The sequence below is a fragment of the Mus caroli genome, chromosome 9, assembly GCF_900094665.2.
Source record: "Mus caroli chromosome 9, CAROLI_EIJ_v1.1, whole genome shotgun sequence".
NCBI lineage: Eukaryota > Metazoa > Chordata > Mammalia > Rodentia > Muridae > Mus > Mus caroli.
Window position 1 is genome coordinate 65,185,785 of NC_034578.1, and position 23,489 is coordinate 65,209,273.

At 42.2% G+C, this 23,489-nt stretch overlaps 1 protein-coding gene across 3 annotated transcripts in view; it reads left to right on the forward strand.

The window, feature by feature from the left end:
- The window catches only part of Vps13c (vacuolar protein sorting 13 homolog C), a 158,024-nt gene that overhangs the window by 128,683 nt on the left and 5,852 nt on the right, over positions 1-23,489 (forward strand). For 2 of the 3 annotated variants that reach the window (XM_029482031.1, XM_021171411.2), the window contains 15 exons: positions 755-896; positions 2,198-2,338; positions 3,126-3,207; positions 3,310-3,379; positions 4,527-4,638; positions 4,745-4,858; positions 6,088-6,227; positions 8,338-8,419; positions 11,091-11,204; positions 11,965-12,040; positions 12,386-12,549; positions 12,833-12,878; positions 14,990-15,113; positions 15,462-15,576; positions 21,038-21,126. In XM_029482031.1, coding sequence (XP_029337891.1) covers positions 755-896; positions 2,198-2,338; positions 3,126-3,207; positions 3,310-3,379; positions 4,527-4,638; positions 4,745-4,858; positions 6,088-6,227; positions 8,338-8,419; positions 11,091-11,204; positions 11,965-12,040; positions 12,386-12,549; positions 12,833-12,878; positions 14,990-15,113; positions 15,462-15,576; positions 21,038-21,126 — 1,611 coding nt within the window. Of the gene's footprint in view, positions 1-754; positions 897-2,197; positions 2,339-3,125; positions 3,208-3,309; positions 3,380-4,526; positions 4,639-4,744; positions 4,859-6,087; positions 6,228-8,337; positions 8,420-11,090; positions 11,205-11,964; positions 12,041-12,385; positions 12,550-12,832; positions 12,879-14,989; positions 15,114-15,461; positions 15,577-16,278; positions 17,694-21,037; positions 21,127-23,489 lie in introns of those variants that run through there. The other variant, XM_029482032.1, reaches the window with a different exon arrangement.

Here is a 23,489-nt window from a genome sequence, read left to right on the forward strand (position 1 = left end):
AAAAAAAAAAGAATTTTATAAACCCCTCAGGGGTAGTAAATAAAATAAAAATAAAATAGATGCAGTGTTCTCATAGATTGATGTCAGTACTTGGCAGCAAATGTCTATAATGATGTTATAAAATAGTTGTTATAAATCAGCACAAATATAGGGCTGGAGTAGATGTTGAGAGTATGTGCTGCTATTGTAGAGACTCTGAAGTAGAGTCTCAAAATAAGCACCCATGTTGGGTGACTCAGAAAAAACTCTTATGTTTCTGATGCCCTCCTTTGGCCTCCATGAGCACTACATGCAAGGACACACACGCGCACAAATCTTCATTTTTAAAATTCCACTTGAAAAATTCACACCTGATTTTGAGAATCAGGAACAATAACTATGTAAAATATTGGCTTATTCACAAGAATTTTTTAAATAGACATCTTTAGTTTTTTTAATATTTTAAATTTCTTATTTAAAAATTTTATGGAAGCTTTATTTTTCTTCCCTTGACATGGTCAATGTATAATCTCTGAGGTCCTGGTACAAAAACAGTCATGTGCATGCTGGATGCCAGTGTGCTGCCATGAGCGATATTTCCCCTAGCTTTATTCCTCATGCTCCCTCGAAGGCAGGTGAAATTGGCTGTTCTAAAAGGATCTCTGGCATCAATGTAATTTTCACAGGATGTTGATATCTAGATAAACAGGAAATTCAGCAGCAGTTCTGTGAAAATATATACTCATAGCTTAATTTCCTTTGTGAATTATTTTAGCTCAGGTGTTGTTTGGGAGATGAAGCCAAAACAGAAATGGAAGCCGTTTAGTCAGAAGCAGATAATGTCTCTGGAACAGTCCTATCAGAAGCATCTTGCATCACCAGACCGAGGCTGGATTAAGCTGGACAGTAATTTTGAGGTATGGCTTGTGGTTTTACAGTTTTATAGGTACTTTGGTCTAGATAGTGGTGAGTAAAGTTTTAATGTCCCATGGATAGAAACTAACTTAAAAGTGAGTACACCTGTATTTATTGGAGAGATTGCCTAAGTACTTAATTCAAACATAGTTACAAAACTACCTTTGTCTTTTTTCTGTGTTAATTGATTGTTCTTCCTGCTGATCAGTTCTATGGAACTTGTTTTCAGTAAGCTTATGGGGACATTATGACTGTTGAAACCTTTTTTGTATTTTGAGTAACACCTTCTTCACATTGATGAATATAGATCTTGAGATTGCATATTTCATGGATAGAAGATGCACATAAGCCTTGCTCTGTTATTTCATCCAGTGTGAATGTTGCTGGAAGCGGGTAGACATCTACAAAGAAAGGTGTGCTCTCCGTGGCCACACAGAGTGAAAACACAGTCTTCTTGGCTTCAAGGAGACTCCAGAGGCTTCCCTGCATATTCTGCTGTAGGCCTGAGCTTTGGCTGCTCTTGTTTTTGCTGTCTGAGGGCAGGGTTTGCACAAACCCCAGGTCCTGTGCCTTCCTACACCCATCAGTGTTCGTGGGCTGGACGATAATGTTTATGCCATTAAGTAATACAAAACCAAAACCATTTGCCTGAGGATTACCTGGAATTGGGCTGGAGAGATGGCTCAGCAGTTAAGATCACTGGCTGCTCTCGCAGAGCACTGAGGTTTGATTCCCACCACCCAATGGCAGCTAACAATGTCCATTAACTCCAGTTTCAGGGCATTTAGTGCCCTCTTCTGGCCTTATAGGCACTTCATGCAGTGGCATGCATACACATGCAGGCAAAACACTCATACATATAATGTAAAAAGAAAATAAGTAAAATCTATAAAATGAGTGGTCTGGAATTCTGTATTACTATTAATTTTTTCTATAAAGCATTTTAAGTATAATTTCAGAATTCCAGTTTCCTAATAAGTGTTAGAAAGACAGTGCTTCTGCTTGCACAGGCTAGAGGTGCATATTACCCAAAAAGCCCTTCTGGTTGGTGCAGCGACTTGTTCATTTAGTGTCTGAACTTGGGAGGCTGGAGCGGGAGGGTTGCTGTGAGTTTGAGGACAGCCTAGGCTATAGAGTGAGTCCAGTCTCAAAGGAGACAGAATAAAGTGAGTGGCCTTGATGAGACAGGGACATGGCCATGTTGTGCTCACTCGATGCAAGGTCATGAGTGTGATGTTTTAAATGCCATTAAATAGCTGCTGGTGACACCAGCTCATCACAAAAGTGCTTTTGTTTCTTACAGGTCAATTTTGACAAAGTGCCGATGGAAATGCGCCTCCCTATCCGGTGCCCTATTAAACGGGACTTCTTATCAGGGATTCAGGTTGAGTTTAAGCAGTCTCCTCACCAGAGAAGCCTAAGGGCCCGGTTGTATTGGCTCCAGGTAACTAAGTAGGTCTGTGTGACCTCTTAGGAAAATATGAAAGTGAGACCTAATTTACTCTGTGATTTGTGTTAAATTATTATGTTCTGGGGTGCAGCTTGAAAAGAGTATGAGAGTATGTGTAGTGTGCAGAAGGCCTTGGTCCAGTCCTCAAAAATAAGTTGTTATATATATATGTGTGTGTGTGTTAGAATAGCATATATATATATATATATAAAACTATTTGTGTGTCTGTGTGTTCACTGTCCTAATCCAAGGCACTACATGCTATTAAGAGTGTCAGTGTGACCACTGGCCTGCCAAGGGTGCTTTCTTACACTATTGCATTGTTATTAAATGCTCCTTTCAGTTTGCCATGAGAGTCCTAATTAATATTTTTCTGTCATTCTTCATGGCAAAGAGCAGGACTTTATTGGGCCGAGTTTGGGGGTGATTGCTTGCTAGTCCTCCCTCTCCGCCCTCCCTCCCCTCTTCTCCCACCTCCCTTCATTGTCTTTCCACCTCTACCCTGTTTTATTTAGAATACTCTTTGTCCTTCCTACTTTTTCCAATTTTATGTTCACTTGCTACTTTCATTTTATTTGAGTCTGCCGAATCAGACGGTCACATTCCAGTGTGCAGAAGAAGTCTGCTGCACACAGTCCGTGCCTCATGGGGCACATAACGTTTTGTCATAAAGTGAAGCTGCTAATGGCACCTCCTGTGCATGCAGGTGCTGAGTTATTGTCTACAGCCGAGTGTTTATGTTGGAATTATTCTAACCTGACCAGATGGTTTGTGCTTCCAGGTCGACAATCAGTTACCAGGCACAATGTTCCCAGTTGTATTTCATCCTGTGGCTCCTCCTAAGTCCATTGCTTTGGATTCAGGTAAAGAAGAAAATGTCGACACACTCTTCATTCAACGTTAGAGGCTCTCCGTCTGACGAGTGCAAAGGCTGACTTTGTTCTCCTCTGTTGCGTTTCTTTTAGAGCCCAAACCTTTCATCGATGTGAGTGTAATTACGAGGTTCAATGAGTACAGCAAAGTCTTGCAGTTCAAGTGAGTAGAGGTCACTACTCTACAGTAGTGTTTGGCTCCAGGCATAGAAACAAGGGTCAATTTTGAAAATTAATTTGTTGTTTGTTTGTTTGTTTGTTTGGGAGTGGCTTCTGTACAAAATCTCTTTTCCCAACCAGTATATTAATCTAAACTATTGGGCTGGTGAACTTTTAAATACTTAAACGTATTTTAAAGTTGTCTGTATGTACTTGGCAATTCAGAATTATTTTAATCATCTCTAACGCCAATTAGAATATAAGTATACAGATCCATGAGCTGTGTTCTTTAAAGCAGGCACCTTGAACTTTAAGAATCAGATGATGTATGCTATGTTTTCTAATTTATCACCTCTCCTGTGACGTGATAAATGTGGGCCTTTGGGGCTCTCAGTGTGATAAGTGCTAATACAGCAGCATTACTTTAGTTGTGGTTTTCTCTGTAATAAATAAGTCTCACAATGGCAAGATGTTGCTGAAAGGACCCTGATATAGCTGTCTCTTGTGAGGCTATGCCGGGGCCTAGCAAACACAGAAGTGGATGCTCACAGTCAGCTATTGGATGGATCACAGGGCCCCCAATGGAGGAGCTAGAGAAAGTACCCAAGGAGCTGAAGGGATCTGCAACCCTATAGGAGGAACAACAATATGAACTAACCAGTACCCCGGAGCTCTTGACTCTAGCTGCATATGTATCAAAAGATGGCCTAGTCAGCCATCAGTGGAAAGAGAGGCCCATTGGTCTTGCAAACTTTATATGACTCAGTACAGGGGAATGCCAGGGCCAAGAAGTGGGAAGGGGGGGAGGAAAGTGGGTGGAGGGTTTGGGGGACTTTTGGGGTAGCATTGGAAATGTAAATGAAGAAAATACCTAATTAATAAAAAAATAAGTCTCAGCTCAAGGAGGTTTCAATCTTATTAGAATAATGTTAAGACACAAAGAAGAACTGTAGCTTTTGGGTGAAAAAAAATCACTTATGACCATTTTTGTTGTTGTTGTTTTGCATTTTCTTGTTTGTTTGTCCTGGCTGTCCTCAAACTAACAGAGATATGCCTGTCCTTGCCTTCTGAGTACTGGGCTCAAATAATGTGCACCACTACTCCTAGCTGAAAACATATATATATATGTATATATATATACTCTCGCACAGGTATTTTATGGTCCTCATCCAGGAAATGGCCTTAAAGGTTGATCAGGGCTTCCTTGGAGCTGTTATTGCACTGTTTACTCCCACAACTGATCCCGAGGCTGAAAGAAAACGGGTAACAATATTTATTTCTTGAGCCAAACATAAAGAAAAAATTAGCCATTTTTGAACTAATTCTTGGAGTGAGGGAAAAAAAATTAACCATTTAATTTTTTTTGCAGACAAAGTTAATCCAACAAGATATTGATGCTCTCAACACAGAGTTGATGGAGTCTTCAATGACTGATATGTCAATCCTGAGTTTCTTTGAACATTTCCACATTTCCCCTGTTAAGGTTTGTTTTTAGAAGGTAGAGTGTGATTGCCTCTGAGCTTTCTGAGGGTCTGCAAACCAGTGTAGCTTCATTTGTTACATCAGGTATTTGGTGAGGTTTCATTTGACTAATGGTGACAATTAAGACAGTCCTCTGTGACATATGTGCAGCCATAATTCCCACAGAGGACCCACCAGAGCATGTTCTCCAGTGCTGAATTAATCACCCCTGTGCTCAGGAAGAAGCTGACAGCAGTGTTTCTTAATTAAGCGTGGAGCACTCACCAGTGTTTAATGTTTGGGTTGCACTTTGTAGCAGCCACTGCTGTCTAAACAGAGCTGCGATGGGCGCCCTCCCCGGCACGGGAAAGCACTGAAGTGGGTGTTATGCTGTTGACACGGTGCTTTTGCTCCTTCGGAGTGTGATCGTAACTAAGAGGGTGGAAAATTGAATACCTTTCACTTCCCTGCCTTCGTACTTTGTGAACCCATTTCCTCCCCCCCCCCCACACACACTTTGTTGTTCTTTTCAGCTCATACAGGGAACGGCTTCTTAGTAAATACACAAATGCAGTCAGCTCACTGTACTTGCATAATGGCCCATATTGACAATTACAATATTAATGTTCCTTTGCATTCTCAGGAACCGACCACAGCACCATAGACTTGGTTAGAGTCACCAGTCTGTTCAGCTAACAGGATGTTTAAGACAGAATTGCTATTCAAACCGTTCTATTAGTTTGGAGATATCTGGCATTTCCAGAACACGAAGTCTAAAATTGATTTATGTAATAGATTATATACAGTTTCATTCTATAAGGATAGATCAGTTGTTATTACTGGGATTAATGTTTTTAACACAAGTTTTCAGAGTTTGTTATTGTTAGTTGTTTTTCTAAATGCATTGCCTGAACTAGATTTGCCATTGCTTTGCCTGGTAGAGTGTTTTTGTGCCCGTTGGTGTTTTTTTACTCTCAGATGGTGATTCTATTTTGCAAAGGATTCTAGTCTTTTCCATCTGGACACAGAGGTGTTTATTCACTTTGCAAGTAGAACTTTAATCTTAGATCAGACTAATTTGTATTTTATGGAAAGACGAGCAGAAATCAAATGCACACATGATGAATCTGTTCTGTAGCATGTGAGCAGGGCAGGGCGTGGGAGGCTTCCCCAGGGCACCTTTGGTGGTGCAGGAAGATCTGGTCCTACACAGCTTTGTTCAGGCTATATGGAGTGCTATTTTTCTTTCAGTTGCATTTGAGTCTGTCTTTGGGATCCGGAGGTGAGGAATCAGACAAAGAGAAACAGGAAATGATTGCAATTCATTCTGTGAACCTGCTGTTGAAAAGCATAGGTGCCACTCTGACGGACGTGGATGACCTCATATTCAAGTAAGGGCCTTGCTTAAGTGCATGCTGGGAGCCACTCCTTCTCAAAGTGCTTCAGGGCCTTGACTGTCTCCATTGGTGCAGCCTTAGCTTAGAGAGTCTTCCTCCCTGACTTGAAGAGTGTGCTCTGTGTCTAGTTATACTCAGGGCTTTAAGACAAGTTATAACTTTGGTTATGTGTGAATATTTAATAAAAACCTAATTGTTTTGTACAGTCATTCAACCTATGAATTGACTGTATTTTACTACTGAGTTCTAGTTAGAAATACCTAGCAGGGGAGTGAGATTCCAGTGTGATCTGTAGCCAAGTGTAGAAAGGAGAACCCCGTGTTGTACATTAGAGGAGGCTGTGTGTGCATGCCAGCTGTATCTGCACTCCATAGCTGTCTACTGAACTGAATAGTGCACAGAGGTATTGGAATAAGTGGTTACCTGAGAGAAAAACTCCTTGTAGATCATTACCATCTCACATGTGTGCTAAGTTTCTGAGAAAACAAGGGAAAAAAGTATAAAATTCAAACTGAAAGACTTGAAAAAGTTAAGGGCTGGGGAGAAATTTCAGCTGGCAAAGTTCTTGAGGCTTGAGCTCAGTTCCCAGAACACACACAAAGTCCAGGTGTGGTGGTATGCACTTGTGGTCTCAGTGCTGTCGAGGTAGAGGCAGCTGGGTCCCTGGGTCTCACTGTGCAGCCAGGTCCAGTCTACTTGGCCATTTCCAGACCAATATGAGAGCCTGTCTCAGAAAGGCTGGCAGAGAACACCTTGGGGTAGCATGCAAGGTTGACCTCTAGGCTCTACATGCTTGTGTGCACATATGCATGTGTGCCCAAAGGCACAGGAGTACCACACCACAAACATTCACACACACAAAAGCAAACATATAAGTAGAAGTTGTATGGAATAAATCTCTGATTAGTGTTGTCTTTCTCCTTTAAAAGCAGTGACAAAATTCCAGTGAGAAATACTAGATAGGACCGACTACATAAAATTTAAATACTTGGGCTAAAGAGTTAGCTCAGTGAGAGAGAGAGGTGGGGGGGGGGGAGTCAGGATCTTCAGTTTAATCTCTCCAAGGGAAAAGAAAACGACCCAGACACTTTTCTCAAAAGGGCCCTCTGGGATAGAAAGGGCAGGCAGGACAGGGAAATGGTTCTTAGTTGTAGTGTTAAACACTGAGAGTCAGGGTCAGGGACAGAGCAGCCTCAGATGTGGAGGCTTCCCAGACAATGGAAGTGGCAGGCAGGTATTAGAGATGTCCACCATTGTTATCAGAAATACATACAAATAAAATGAAGCGTTCAAAACAAGATAACTAACACTAGAGATGGGTGACTTTAGGTAATGGGTACTTCAAAAATGCTAGTGCATGAGTGGAAACTTTGTGTGGATGCATACATATCATACACACATATGCACACACACACACACAAAGATGCCTTTAGGGATTTTGTCATTGATTACTCAGTGAAGGGACTTCAATGTAAAATGATCCTGAAACACAGCCAAACAGGTATGCCTACTCTGCACCTGGCAGTCCCCTTTATTATAACAACCTTGGGCACATCTGAAGGCAGGAGTCACTCTCTGACTGCTGTGTAATGGAATGCTCTACATGTGCTCAAATGCTTACTGGGAAGCTCGAGTAAAATATGAATATGTAATTCATAATGTTGAGTTTAAAAGTGACATACAGAATGTTTTAGGTTTTGTGGATGCATAGAAAAGAATCAAAAGTGAACAGCAATAAGAAAGAACTTAAAATTTACCATGTCACTTTTATTGTGATATTTATTTGTGTGTGTGGGGTGTGTGTGTGTGTGTGAGCATGTGTGCATGGATGCATGTGTGTGCACTGTTGAGTGCAGAAACAGGAGGTCATACAGTGCTCTAGCACTGCGCTACATCTCCAGCTCTGTGACTGACTTAAAAACCATTTTCTTCTTTCTTTATTCACAAGAATCATACATGAGAACTATCGATTTTAGAATAATTTCATTGCCATAATATTTAGATGCCAGCTATGACTTGTTACTGGAATTAGCCGCTGCAGGAGGTGTCTTGGTACTCAGAGCATCCTTGTACTAGCCTTAACTCTTTGCCTTGTCTCTGCCAGGCTTGCTTACTATGAGATTCGCTATCAGTTTTACAAGAGAGATCAGCTCATGTGGAGTGTTGTCAGACACTACAGTGAACAGGTAACTTCCTCCTACAGTAGCCTGGGAACACACTGCATAAAGCACCATAAAACGGGTACATGAGAGCATAGCATGGATGGAAATGGTTATGTGACCTACTTCAGAGTCTTATCGCTCTGTGACTTTGTTGCTGTTGTTGGCTGTTTAAGACATGTTCTCCTGCTGTCCAGGCTGGCCTTGAACTTACAGTCTTCCTTTCTCAGTCTCCCCAGCCCTGGGTTCACAGGCATGTCCACCACACTCAGCATGGCTTAGTGTTTTTTTTTTTAATTATTAATTAATTAATTAATTAATTTTTTTACACTTCATATTTTATCCCCCCTCTCTGACTGTTCCACATCCCATACCTCCTCCCCAGCCCCCTGTTTCCACGTGGATGTTCCCATCCCCTACCCCATCAGACCTCTAAACTCCTTGGGGCCTCCAGTCTCTTGAGGGTTAGGTGCATCATCTCTGAATGATCACAGGCCCTGAAATCCTCTGCTGTATGTGTGTTGGGGGCCTCATATTAGCTGGTGTGTGCTGCCTGTTTGGTGGTCCAGTGTTTGAGAGATCTCGGGGGTCCAGATTAATTGAGGCTGCTGGTCCTCTTACAGGGTCGCCCTTCTCCTCAGCTTCTTTCAGCCTTTCCCTAATTCAACAGGGGTCAGCTGCTTCTGTCCATTGGTTGGGTGCAAATATCTGCATCTGACTCTTTCAGCTGCTTGTTGGGTCTTCTGAAGTGCAGTCAAGCTAGGTCCCTTTTTGTGGGTGCTCCATAGCCTCAGTAATGGTGTCAGGCCTTGGGACCTCCCCTTGAGCTGGATCCCACTTTGGGCCTGTCCCTGGACTTTCATTTCCTCAGGCTCCTCTCCATTTCCATCCCTGTAATTCTTTCAGACAGGAACAATTATGGGCCAGAGTTGTGACTGTGGGGTGGCCCTCCCTCCCTCATTTGATGCCCAGTCTTCCTACTGGAGGTGGGATCTATAAATTCCCTCTCCCTACTGTCTGGTATTTTTCTGGAGTCTCTCACCTCCCAGGTCTCTGTATGACTACATTCTGGAGGGTTCCCCCAACTTCCTCCCTCCCCAGGTTGCCTGTTTTCATTCTTTGTGTTGGCTCTCAGGGCTTCAGTCCTTTCCCCTCACCCAATACCAGATCTGGTTCCCCTCTCTTCCTCACTTCCTCCCCCCCCCACCCCCCTGTCTACTTTCCCTCCCAGGTCCCTCCCTCCCTCCCCACTTGTGATTGCTTTCTTCTCTCTCCCAAGTGGGACTGAGGCGACCTCACTTAGGTACTTCAGCTTGTTGACCTTTTTAAGTTCTGTGGACTGTGTATCTTGGGTAGTCTGTACTTCTTTTTTTGGCTAATATCCACTTAAGTGTCTAATTTCAGTTCCTTTTTAATAAAAATGACTTTTGTTTTAGATCAGCTTTCTTTTATTTCATTATGATATGAAGGCTCAAACATAATTTTAGGCTAGTCTTACGATGAGCTGATTTTTTAAAATGTAGCCTAGATGTTCATATCAAGAAGAGATAGTAAGACATTCTTAGTAATTCTAACTTTTCCCTCTTGAACATTTTACATGTGCATATAATGTTTGATTAAATTCATGTCCCCATTTCCTTCCACCCCCTTTCCCTCCCCTGTGTGTTCTCATGTTCTCTCTCTCTCTCTCTCTCTCTCTCTCTCTCCCTCCCTCCCTCCCTCCCTTCCTTCCTCCCTTCCTCCCTTCCTCCCTCCCTCCTTTCTTCTTCTCCCTCTTCATCTTTTTCAGCCCATTGAGTCCACTTAGTGCTGCCTTTGCACGTGGGTGTGGGATTGTCCCCTGAAGCATGGGTAGCCTCTCAATGACCACATCCCTGATGAAAACTGACTCCTTTCCCTCCCCAGTAGCCATCAGTTGCTAAAGCTTTGAGTGATGTGTGGGACTTCAAGGTCCCTTACCCATCCCTGTTGGGTTTTGGCTGGGGCAATGTATGGGTCTTGTGCATGGAGGTAATTTCTATTTCTTTAGCTTGTCTTCTGTTACACAATTTAAAGTGTTTTCCTCCAGGCCCCTTTCCCTTTTCAGGGAGATGTTACCACTTTAGGAAATGTAAAATGCAGGCTAGGGGATTGCAAGAGGGTTTCTAAGCCAGCTCCTTTCCACCAGCAGGTACTGTGTGGATTGGGAAATAGGCAAGGAGGGTGCAGTGTCACAGGCCACTCAAGTGGAACTGCAGGGCTGCCTTTGTCATTCCATCTTCTGCTGGGAGATTGTTCTTGTGATGCATGTGAACAATAGGTCCAAACAAATATAAACTTTCCTTATTTTGCCATAATTACTAATGATTCCCTATATAATTTGATAACAGTGCAATATTAACGCTAATGAGCATTGAATTTTGTATTCATTACTCTGCATACTCTTCATGCAAGGTCATTGTGATCTTTCACTTTGCAGCAGGGAAGGCCAACAGTAAAGACCAGGTGACTTGTCTGAGGTCACGTGACTACTAAATGGTAATTGTTGATTTAAGACACACATGTTGTGATATCAGGTGTGGAGGTGCTTGCTGGTGGCCATTGCACACACTGTCCCTTAAATGTTTTCCCTGTCATCCTCTCTTCCCATTGCTTCCTAAATGGTCTTCAGCATTCAGAAAGGACTTATCTATTCTTTTTTTTTTCTTTCTTTCTTTAGTTCTTGAAGCAGATGTATGTGCTTGTATTGGGCTTAGACGTACTTGGAAACCCATTTGGACTGATCAGGGGCCTGTCCGAAGGAGTGGAAGCACTGTTCTATGAGCCCTTCCAGGTACTGGTTGAAACAAATGTCCTGCCTTCTAGTGATATGTATTTGTATTTAACTGTATATGGCAATGGAATAATGTTCAAATAATAATGACAAAAATCAGCTTCAGGTTTTTACTTAAAATACATTAGATGACGTTGAAAGATTGTTTTACATTCAAATGAGCACATCTAATGTTGATCTTGGGCAGTAAACTGTGCCCGAGTTTTCTGGTATTCCATGTAGTTATGAGTGTCTGAGTGCTGGGTAGATTACAGACAGTTTTGCTGCTGTGGAAAGGACTGGGAGGGGTCCAAGGACCTGACTGTCCTCCTTGGCACTCTTATCTCACATGCCCACCTTTGCTTCAAGAGTCCAGAAGCCCAAAGTCATAAGGGTTTTGGAGGACCACGTGGAGAGAGTAAGAGGGAGAAGAGAGCCAGACAGAGTAGAGTCAGTCCTGTAGCACAGCTGGCTTTGGTATGCCAGTACAGTGCACTGGGAAGCCAGTGGCATGCTGCAATCATAGCCAGTGATTGACAGCTGTACTATGCTAGTCTTGTAGAATCTGCTAATATTGTGCTAATATTGAGACTACTTCTAACCACAGTTGGTATAAATCTATGAATATTTAAGAGATAGCATGAAAATGGTTTGGTCCCAGTCTTCATGGTTTTTTATACTTTTGTTGTCTTCATGAGATAGTCAAAATGCTGGATTAAAAGTCTTACACTTATTAAAGTTTAATACTAACTTTTTCTCTTTTTTTTTTTTTTTGGATCAGGGTGCTGTCCAAGGCCCTGAAGAATTTGCTGAAGGATTAGTGATTGGGGTGAGAAGTCTCGTTGGACACACAGTAGGTGCGTATGATCAATGTTTGTCCGTGTGTGTAATTACGGCTCTAGAGTGTGTTGTTTATGGAAAGCAAGTGGTTATATGTAGTAAGAGGGAGTTCACCTTCCTAATACACCTTTAGAGTCCATTTCCTTCCTTTCAACTGGGTGTGACTGCAACAGTGACTCCTGGGCTCTCAGTGTTCACAGGTTGGATGAGTGTGCTTTAAGAATTGTGTTACTTCTCTTGATAGCATAATTCATAGTAATTTTTCATTTGCATATGAGAAGGAACTGTGTAGGTACTTGTTTAAAGCAGGTGCAAGCTGTACCTGTGCGCAGTGGCCACTGACTTCTTGGTCTGCTCTGTAGGTGGTGCAGCGGGAGTCGTATCTCGAATCACTGGGTCGGTTGGGAAAGGCCTGGCCGCAATTACAATGGACAAAGAATATCAGCAGAAGAGAAGAGAGGAGATGGGGCGACAGCCTAAAGATTTTGGAGACAGTCTTGCCAGAGGAGGGAAGGGCTTCCTGCGTGTGAGTCTCCTGTTGAGCTTCAGGAATCTGTCATAGATGCACTGAAGCTATTAGACTAATGACATATGCTCTGTGGCTCTTTCTACTGTGAATTTCCTATGATTTAATGTTTGTAAAATCAATGTGTGCACTTACATGTGCATGTTGTTCACTATTAAGTCCTTAGTCTTATAAAACAGAGAAACAGGAAAAAAATTAGTGTGTCTATGGAGACCTCTAGTGGTTGGTTTAGTGTTACGCACCTTTGGGTTGCTGGAGCCTTGATGACTGATTTCTCTTGCAGGGAGTTGTTGGTGGGGTGACTGGAATAATAACAAAGCCCGTGGAAGGTAGGTAGAAAACACTTCTCTCCTGCACAGAGGGGAAGGGTACGTGTATGCCAGATGCTATTGATACGCCGTGTTTGATTGAGAGGATTATGGACTAAACTTTATATTACAGTTGTGATTATCAGTGTGTTATCTCGGAGAGGGTAAATAGTGACTGACTCAGATTTTGAATGATGTTCTCATCAAGGCCAGAAGGAAATTAAATTCTCTGAGGCCCTCAGTAGCAACTGACATGTGCTAGGTACATATACATATGCATATATATTTTTATATGTATTTAAATACATATACATATATATATTTTAAAAAGGTATACACACACACACACACACACACACACACACCTTTTAAAAATTAAAAGGCAGTGTTGGAGGAGTAGTGTAGGCACATGCCCCAACTTTAAAGCTTGCTGCAGCATAAAGCTACACTGATACTGGCCTGAAGGTGGACATGTAGGTCAATGAACCCTTGCAAGTACTGGATCTCTGAGGTGGGCACCAAGCTGACTCTAGCAGTGGCTTCAGCAGATGGGCCATGTGCATCTGGAGAACAGTAATCCAGCCCTTACATACAGTGTTTGTAAAAATAAACCCGGGATGGAGGAAGTGCCAGAGGCTGAGAGTAGAAGTCAGAACTTAGAAGCAGACACAGCAGCTAGTGCTATGGTCAGGCGGAGCCCTTTTGGACAGGACACCAAGGCATGGGTGACAAAAGACAAGGCAGATAAGTTGGACTCAAGATTTAAGTTTTTATGTGTTGGAGGATTCCATGAGGAAATGAAAAGGATAGTTTGCCAAAATTAAAACAAAGCTTATGCCTTGGAAAATATTACTGTAAAAAGAAAAAAAATAAACAAAATGAGATAAAAGTTTTGTACTATATTTGATAAGAGATTTATTGCTTGACTATAGGAAGAACTTGTACAAACTAACAATAAGAAGATAACCCAGATTAAAACAGGCAAAGGATCTGAATAGGCCGTTCCTCAACAAAGATATGCCAGTGTACACTTTAGTCATCAGGGTGGTGTGGATGGAAATCGAAACTGGAGTTCACTTGACATCAGTTAGGATGACTCATGTAAGTCAGTGAGGGTGTGGGGCAATTGGAATCTCCATGGCTGCTGGTAGGAGCATGTGGTAGCAGAGCCACTTATTGGAGAACATTCTGCCTGTCCCTCTACAGCTGAACATGGAAATGCTGTGTGTCAGCAAGGTACCCCAAAGTGCTGAAAACAGACATGCAGTCTTACATGCTAATGCTCATAGCTTCATTTTTCATCATAACTAAAACATAAAAAGACCTGTCTATCCCCAATGCATGAATAGATAAAATACGGCATATCTGCTCAATGGAATATTATTCAGCCATAAATGGAAACCAAGCAGTGATACATGGCACAGTGCAGATGAATTCAGATTGCATGTTTCTGAGTAAACAAAGCCCAGTCTCAGGAGACCATTCAGTGGAAGCTGCTCAAGTGTGGTGTCCAGAGGAAAGCAGACTGGGTGATTGCTAAGTCTGAAGAGGTGGAACAGGGGGGAGAGGAGGAGGTGTCCCGATGGGTTCAGATGAGGACTGGGGAGCTAGAGTGACAGACAGTAGGCACAGAGTAGCTTTCTGAGATGACAAGGATTTTCTGAAATTGATTGTGATGATGTTGTACAGTTCTTAATAGGCCAAAAGCATTTAATTTGTCTAGTGGAACATTTTATAGTGCGTAAACAGAATTTTTAATAAATTGAGTTGTTTTTAATGTACTGCTTGGATATCCTAATGGTTGTAATGGAATGAGTGAGTGAGTGTTCTCTGCTAAGTTCTCTGATCTGCCTGGCACGTACATTAAGCTGTATCAGTCCTCTCACCTCTGTGTGGGCTTCAGTATCCTGGAGGTCTCTGTCCACCCTTGGCATAAGCATTCGCTGAAGTGGTCTGGCTTCGGCCCAGGGATCTGTGCTTTGAGAGCAACCATGTTATCACATTAAGATGAAATGTAACGTCCCCAGACACCTAAATACTTGTGGTTTTTGAGTTGGCTTGGGTTTTTGTTGAGTTCAGACTTGCTTATGTTAAACTACTATTATATATTTGTTGTCTTTGGTTTTGTAAAGGTGCCAAGAAGGAGGGCGCTGCCGGCTTCTTTAAAGGAATTGGAAAAGGGCTTGTGGGTGCAGTGGCTCGTCCAACTGGCGGGATCATAGATATGGCTAGCAGCACCTTCCAAGGCATTCAGAGGTAAGGGCATCCATCTAATTGGAAGTCATGGCAGCTTTATGAAGCCAAGAACTGTGGAAAGGAGTAAAAAAGAAATGAGTCTTAAAGCTCCATTTTCATTTAATTCCATTTCATATCCAGGCACTGGTAGACAGCTTGGCTGCATAGTGTCTGTGACCTTTCCGAATCTGACATTTTCTTTCTTCAAGGAAAGAGTGGAGGCTTAGGCATGGCTTTAATAATTCTTTTCTTCCTTTGAATGAGTCTTAGAAATTACTGATAGTTTTTACTCATTTATCTGTGAGTTTGATCAACATCAATTTGTCTGATTTTGAAAGATGCTCACATATTCTCTGTTACGTTATTCAGGGTAGCAGAATCCACTGAGGAGGTGTCCAGCCTCCGTCCACCTCGCCTGATCCACGAAGACGGTATCATCCGCCCATATGACAGGCAGGAATCAGAGGGTTCCGACCTATTAGAGGTAAATGCTGATCTTCATGGCTGTGAAATGGAAAGATGCTAGGGCAGAGACGTCATGGGTGATTTTTAAGGTACCTGATCGTGACTCTCTGAAGGAGTCTTCATGGTTTATAGAGTAGAATTTGTTTTTCTGTAGGGTGGCCTGGCATGTTGAGGGGAGCTAATTGGTAATTCATTTTCTGTACAGGACAGGAGCAAGGCACAAGGGCTTTTCTGTGCAGAAAAGACTGCCTTGGAAGCAGCTGTAGGCTGCTTGACCATCCCTGAGGCAGCTTGCTTAGTTACCATGCTTCATTCTGGCTTCTTGCTTTGTGCCTAGTATTGCTCTCACTGCTACCCTTTGCTCTCAGCCACAATACCCGACTCCTCTTACTGTGAGAATCTAAAATTACTCTGCTAAACAGAACTAGAGGAGAGAAAAAGGGATTACACATTTATAATCTTGTTAAATGTTTTAAAAGAATTATTGTATTTTGGCATTTTGTCTTGGCTATAGATTCACTATACTTAAATAATATGCGTATACTTAAATTGCTATCCTTCCGTGACTGGCTTTCCCTCAGCAGAGACTTACTAATATTTTCATACTTTATGATAAAGATGACTTAGTTATTCTTAGCTTCTGGTTTTCATTATATGTGATTACATTTTATCTTTTTGCATGCTTCTAACTTTCTTTTCTTTCTTTTTTCTGCCTACACAGCAAGAACTGGGAACACAGGAGTAAATGTTTCCCGTACTGCCTGATTCCATCCTTAAAACTCAAATCAAACTACTATTGTTTGACGGTGTGTGAATCAGACTGTGTGTAAATCAGGGCCGATTTTAATGAAATTTCTTTATAACTCTCCCTTCCACCTGAGCTTTTCAATATGGTGGCTCATAGTTGAAAATTGTGACTTCATGTAATTCTACACAGGGCTAAGAGATGGGTGTAAAAGATGCCGGGGTGCAGGAAATAACTTTGCTAGTTTGGGATTGGGAGTTCAAAGGATATTGAGGCCAGAGCACATCTTTTGCTACCGTTTTGGAAATTGTAAGGCTTGTGTACTAGGTTGTTCACGTACACGTCAGATGAGGCTGGAAAGGATAGATCTGTGCAGTGAATGTCTATGTTTCTGAATCTCGATGATGGAATTATGCAGAGTTCTGCTCCACACAATACCCCAAACTTACTCAAGTTATGGGACTATTAACCTGGGAGGTAGCGTTTTAATAACTAATATGTCATTTCTCTGAGCTTGCCCTTGGACCTGAGATGGTCTTGGCATAGGAATTGTAGTAGAATGTTTCTTCAGTATATATTTTTTCTTTTTTAATTCAGTTATGGCTAAATAAATGAAGTAATTTATGTGGTCTGCACCCCTAACCTTCATCAGGGATTCCTTTTGAAAACTGAGCCCCATTGCTGGTTATGCTTACCTCATAATTAACTGGTTTTAATTATTGTAAATAGAGTTAGTAACAGAACATGTAATTAGGCAGATTACCTCTGTGGCAGCTGAATGTATAGATATCTCTCCTTTTATAAACAAACTCTTAGAGGTCTGGGAGATGGCACAGTTGATAAAGTCTTCCTAGCAAGCACAAAGACCTGAATTTAGATCTCCAGTACTCACACATGGTGGGTGGTGCGTGTCTGTGCTCCAGTACTGGATGGAGCTGGGGTCAGGAAACAGGCAGAACCTGGGGTTTGTTGACAGCCAGCTCACTTACTTTAAGCGAGTACCAGATTTTGTGAGAGATCTTGGTCAAAATCAGAGCAAACCAAAAGAAAGTAATGGAGGAAGACACCTGATAATGAACTCAGTCCTCCACACATTCACAAATGCCCACATGCATATGCCACATGTAACATGTGTGCACCCCTTCACACACACCTGTACAAATGGACATGTGCATGTGGCATTGACACTTCATAAATTTAATCCTCAGAGATTTTTCTTGATGTGAACAAAATAACTATAAATTAGCCTTTATATCCCAGCTAATTCCCAAAGTAAATGATATTTTAATTTCTATTTAAAATAATAATGGGAATGTTTAATTTTGTGCTTTAACAGTGTCTTATCTATCACCTAATATTGAAGCAAAAATAAAAACTTGATCACTAGTATATATTTGAAGTTAATGAAACTGTTAAATACAAGCTTTTTTTTTTTTTTTTTTTGGACAGGGTCTACTGTGTAGCCCTGGTTGGCCTGGAACTCTGTATAGACCAGGCTGGCCTTGAATTCACAGATCCCCTCCTGATTATACCTCTCATGTGCTGGGATTAAAGGTGTGCATTTATGTTTTTAAATGCATAGTTATAAAAAGCAGTTAGTTGAACACTTTATGTCTAAAGCAAACACTGTAAAGAGAATATAACTGATGTCCAAGGCCAGACAGCACTGCATGGACAGAAGGGATGACCTGCATCCTTGTCTGGGGCACAGCTCAGGTAAAGCAGCAGGCACAAGGCTTGGGTTTGAACCCTGGCATTGCCACGTTTCCCTCAAAACAAGACTTCTGTGCTCATGGGACCACATATAGAAAAATATGTAATTATTAATCGTAGCCAAAATACAAAACCAAGAAGCTTCTAGGGCCTGGGTGACTGGGGATGGGCACAGTGTCCCCGTGCATGCATGGGGATGGGCACAGTGTCCCTGTGCATACAGCTTCCGTGAGAGTCAAGCACAGTCTGTGACTGGGGATGGGCACAGTGTCCCCGTGCATGCATGGGGATGGGCACAGTGTCCCTGTGCATACAGCTTCCATGAGAGTCAAGCACAGTCTGTGGCTTCAGATGCTGCAGCTCCTTATATGAGAGACACAAGTTTTAGTTTTCCTGAATATATTCCAGTTTTACCAAGACTTCGTGATCCTCTGAAATCTGGTGTCTTTTTACTTATTTATTATGTTTTATTGTATTTTTTTTAGCTCCTTAGTGATTCTTGTGATTTCTCTTTTTATAAATGTATGTATTAAGCACAAAGGTTATTTTAGCTAAGGCTGTAGTCATCTTGTGTGGCCTTTAAGTTTTTGTTACAATGTCAGATAACCCTTTAAACTGTAATCTACTGTAATAATTTTGGACGAAATAGAAGGTAATTGCTGTAGGGTTTTGTAACTTGTAGCTGAGCTTAGCTCCTGCAGCTCACCCCATCTTGCTGAGGTCAGAGCTGAGGAGGAAGCCCATTCTGATTGTGTAGACTCTGCTGGATTGAGCCCTTTAGGGAGTAAGTGGAACTTTGACCTGTAAATGTCACAGAGTCCTGGAGTATTAGAGTTATCTTCCTTGCTCTTGCTGTAATACTGACTTACTCTAAATAATTTATCGATTTTGCTGATGATTCTTAATGGTCATACAAGATTTAATGCGGTTTTCTTTGCTTTCCTACCTAATTATATTTTTCCGTGTTTGGAAATGTTTTACTAATACTTTAACCCTTGCCTGTCTACCCACTGAGGTAGTCTTGCATTGTGTAATCCGTTCTTCCCTCCGACGTTGGTTCTTGTACCGAACTCGGTGATATTATTAACCCTGTGATAAATACCACTGTACATTTGCATTTTGCCTTTTCATGCCGTGTGCTGTTTCCTTAGAATTAATTTGAAAGGGATGAAAAAGAATGGGTACAGGATCCTTTCCTTTACCAAAACGTTACTAAATTCCTCATGTTAAGCTTTGTGTTGGTCAGTCTGGTCTCCTGTTACCCTCAATGACTGTATCTCGCTCGGAATTTCAGAGTCTAGTGTGTCTTTAATAGCACTGAGAAGATGTTCTCAGTGTATCCTGGTGATAAGTTGTACATGAGGGCTCTTGGCGGTTGAAGCACAGCTTGATAAGGAATGGACATGTGAGGAGAGAAGCAGGCTCCCCCAGCTTCTCTGGTTTAAACCTGCCGTCATGTGTATATTCCTAGATCGAGCTAAAGCCACTACATTACAGCATGCTGTTCTGTTTTCCTGTTTTTTTCTGAAGGAACTGAGGGTTTGATGGTAAAACACTGTTGAGAATTCACAGGGTGGACTGTGAAACCAGTGCCCATCTCCCCTCCGAGATACCCTCTGAAGATGCCGCTTCAGCTCTGAGAATTCTCTTCCTCATTTATGGCTTTTGCAATCCTTGTTTGTGGCTTGTTTTTGTAATTAGCAAGGAATGGCTAGGGACTGACATATTTTTAAGATGTGGGTTCCATTGCCTGCAACACAAATGAAAAATGTACTTAAGATTCGCAGTCACAACACCAAGCGTGCTTTCCTGGCTGTGTGTATGCTGACTGTATGATCCTGATGCCGTAGGGGTGCATTCTCAGTCATGCAGCGGGACAGCCATGTTCACTCAGTGTGTCTATCTTCTGTATTTTATGCCCATGTATTATTTGAACTTTAATCACTCATTGTAGGTGATATCAATGACATTTATTAGTATTTGTTATAAAACTGTATTTGTTTCTAATGTGTATTGACTAATTTAAGTCAGTAATTTTAAGATACTTGAAAAAGAAAATAAATATTTTATTGGCTACAATTTATAGTTGGGTTATTTGTGCATTAGGAATAAACTCTGCAAATATTTTGAAATGCTAGAAATTCTTCGTGTCCATAATTGTCTATTGTAGTAAGAAATATAATTTCATACAAAGATGTTTCTTTTCAACTTGTGCTTAATCTACGTGACCAAATACAGAGAGACAGCAAAGCCCTTGCAGACTTACCGTTAGGTGGTATATAACCCTGTCCAAATAAGTGGTTGGGTCTTAGCTTTTAAAAAATTATTTTGTATGTGTCTGTGTGTGTGCCTGGGCGCATGCCTATGCACCATGTGCATGACTGAGCCTCTGGAGGTCAGCAGAGGGCATCAGATTCCTTGGAACTGGAGTGACAGGAGATTGTGAGCTGTAGTGTGGATGCTGGAAATAGGACCTGTGCTCTCTGAAAGAGAAGTCAGTGCTCTCATCCACTGAGCCATCTCTCCAGCCCCTGGGCCTCAGCTTTTGAGAAGGGTCATATACTTCTCTCAAAGGAACCTGAAGAAAAAGGTGAACCATCCTGTGAAAAGAATTTCAAAACCACTATTTCTGAATTTCATGTCTATGCCACCCCAAGTCCTTGCCAGGGAAGGACCCTTTAAGGACCAGTGTGACATTAATGTGGTGGTTTTATATTACCATATTTATATATTCTTAATGAAGATGTGTGATTATTTCTAGCTGATAACTTTGCATTTCTTAAGTTACTAAGAACACAATATTTTTCATCAGGTAAGCTTGGTAAGCATTCCGTCCATCTGTGCAATAGTGAATCCTTAACTGTATTGTAAATAGGCTGTTTTCCTGCTGCAAATGCCAATATGCAGTATTCTGATTTTGTTTCTAGCGTACCTTTTCCTAACCTTGATTATCATCGGCTACCATACAAATTATATTTAAATACATGTAGTTCCCAAGTCTTAACTCGTGCTTCTTTTTCAGAATCACATCAAAAAGTTGGAGGGCGAGGCCTACCAGTTCCACTGTGCCGTTCCTGGGAACAAGAGGGCTGTCCTTATGATCACAAACAGGTATCGCCTGCCTTCCAGATGCACCTAGCTGTGCTCATACTCACGGGAGGACTTTCAGAGGTCACGGTGACAGATGGGCAGGGGCAGGGTGACCATTTCCATATGTCAGAGACAGACAGCTCTGGCTAGCACTCTGATGGCATGTGCTCCAAGCCCCTTGTTCTGGAGATGCAGAAGCTCGGCCCAGCTTGGCTTTGGGCTCATTCAGAGGCAGGAGCGGCTGAGGACACAGTGAGCGGGGCCTTCCTCTTGCAGTGAGGACACTGTAAGGAGCCACTTCCAATAGAAGAAGGCAGGGCACTTTCCCTTGTAAGGTTTTATGTGGGTTATTGGCAGATCCCTTTTCAGGATGGTGGTGTTCTGTGTGCCATCCTAGTTCCTTCTGAGTGTTTTGGAAATAGCAAACACCTTCTCCAGAGAAAAGGGATTTGTGCTAAAATATCAAACTTAACATCCTGGGATTTACCCTAGAAATAAACTTATCTCCAGATAACTACTGTAGATCAATAATTTTCAAAGTGCTGTATTTTGTAGGATTAAAGCAGATTATGTAGAACAGGCACACTCTGCTCAGTGTTCTTTCTCTTTCTCCTTTATGTCCCCCCATTCCTCCCCAATCTGTCTCTTTCTGCCCCCAGCCTCTATCCCTCCCTCCCTCCCTCCCTCGCCCTCTAATATATCCATCCCATCCATCTGAGTTTTGGAAACCAAACCCAAGGTGTAATGGTTGCTAAGCTAGTGCTCTCCCACCGAGCTGCAACCCCAGCTCCTCACTATTCGATTTAAATGTACCTGGACAAGTAAGAAAAGCTGAATGAAGTACAGAATCTAGACATTGAAATGAGCCTTTCTAAAGAGCTTACCTATAAGGAAGGGTTATTCAGTCACCGTATTGGTCCATTAGTTGGAATGTGAATACGGGCTATGGAGATAGCTTGCTAGACAAGAGCACTTGCTGCTCTCATGGGGGCCCAGGTTCAGTTCTCAGCACCCACCTTTGGCTAATGCCTCTGACATCTACGGGGATCTGCACTTAAGTGCACACACCCATACTCACACACACACTTCAAAGTAAGCCTTTGAAAAATCCGGAGTGGAGGTCTTGGAGACTCCATACCAGAGTGTGTCACCTAGGAGAGGACAAGATTTAAACTCTGATAGTTGGAGCAGGAGAGAGAATAGAGACTTCCTATGGTAGGAGAATGTGTAACTGTAGTGCTCAGAAGAGAGAGCTTAAAAAATGCACAAAACAGTCAGTTGTCTTTGGCACAAGGCTTTGCTATCTGATACTGCACTGGGCTTAGGGTCAGGTGTGTGGATGCTCATCAGAGACAGGCTAGATCTGTGTGTGGGTATTGAAATGTCACAAGAAGGAAGTCACCACTGGTTCTTGCTCGGCAAGGGTCAAGTGTCCTATAGCTATCTGTCCCAAAGAATCCTCAAATTCTCATGGTACCACCTTGAGAAACAGCATCAGGAGCCTGCTTTAATTCCCCTGCCCATTGATCACCAGGTTCATTCAGGTCTGCCTTCCTGAACACCCAGGTTTAGCCCATTCTTCTCTCTCCTTTCAGCCACTGTCGTAGTGAGGCTGTCAATGGTTCCTCTTCAGGCTTTGCAGCAACTTCTGGTCTTAATATTCTATTCCAGGCCCTGAGCTCCAACTCTCTCTGCTTATCACCAGAAGTATGTCTAAAATAACCTTCCTATAGTGTCTGATTACCCATAAGTTAAAGTTGTAATTTAAAGAGGACACTAATATCATTCTAAAATTAGACATTAAGGTGATTTTTCTCACCAAGGCATGTATTTGGTATTCCAGCCACAGACCTCCACACTACCCAACAAGCATTTCCTTTTGCTTGGGGTTGATGGCACAGGCTGTTGTCCCTGCTGCTTGGGAAAGCAAGTCAAGAGGACAGCAAGGTCAAGACCTGTCTGAGGGCCAGCCTCGGCAAAGTTGTGAGACCTGCCTCAAGATGCATGGGAGCAGTGCTTGCCTAGCGTTTGCAAGGCCCCGAGTTCAATTCTGAGTACCACACCATTGCTTTGCACACTTGGTCTCCCGGAATGTCTGTATTGTCTAAACTGTCACTGCCTCCATAAAGAGAACACTCTCTATTTGTGGTTAACTTGAACTTACCCTCCATGTCATCAGTGCAGCCTGCCTGTTTCTAGCGCTCTGAGTTCGTGGTGGCATGTGTTGTCTGTGTGTTCATTTTCCCTTCTGGGCACGGGGTGCCTCTCAGGCAGTCCTCACCTTTGTTCTTTCCTCCTGCACCTACGTGGTGTTTGAATTCACAAATATACATTTCTAGTTTTGCTGTCTTTAGTGGAGACTTAAAATCAGGTATAGTTACATC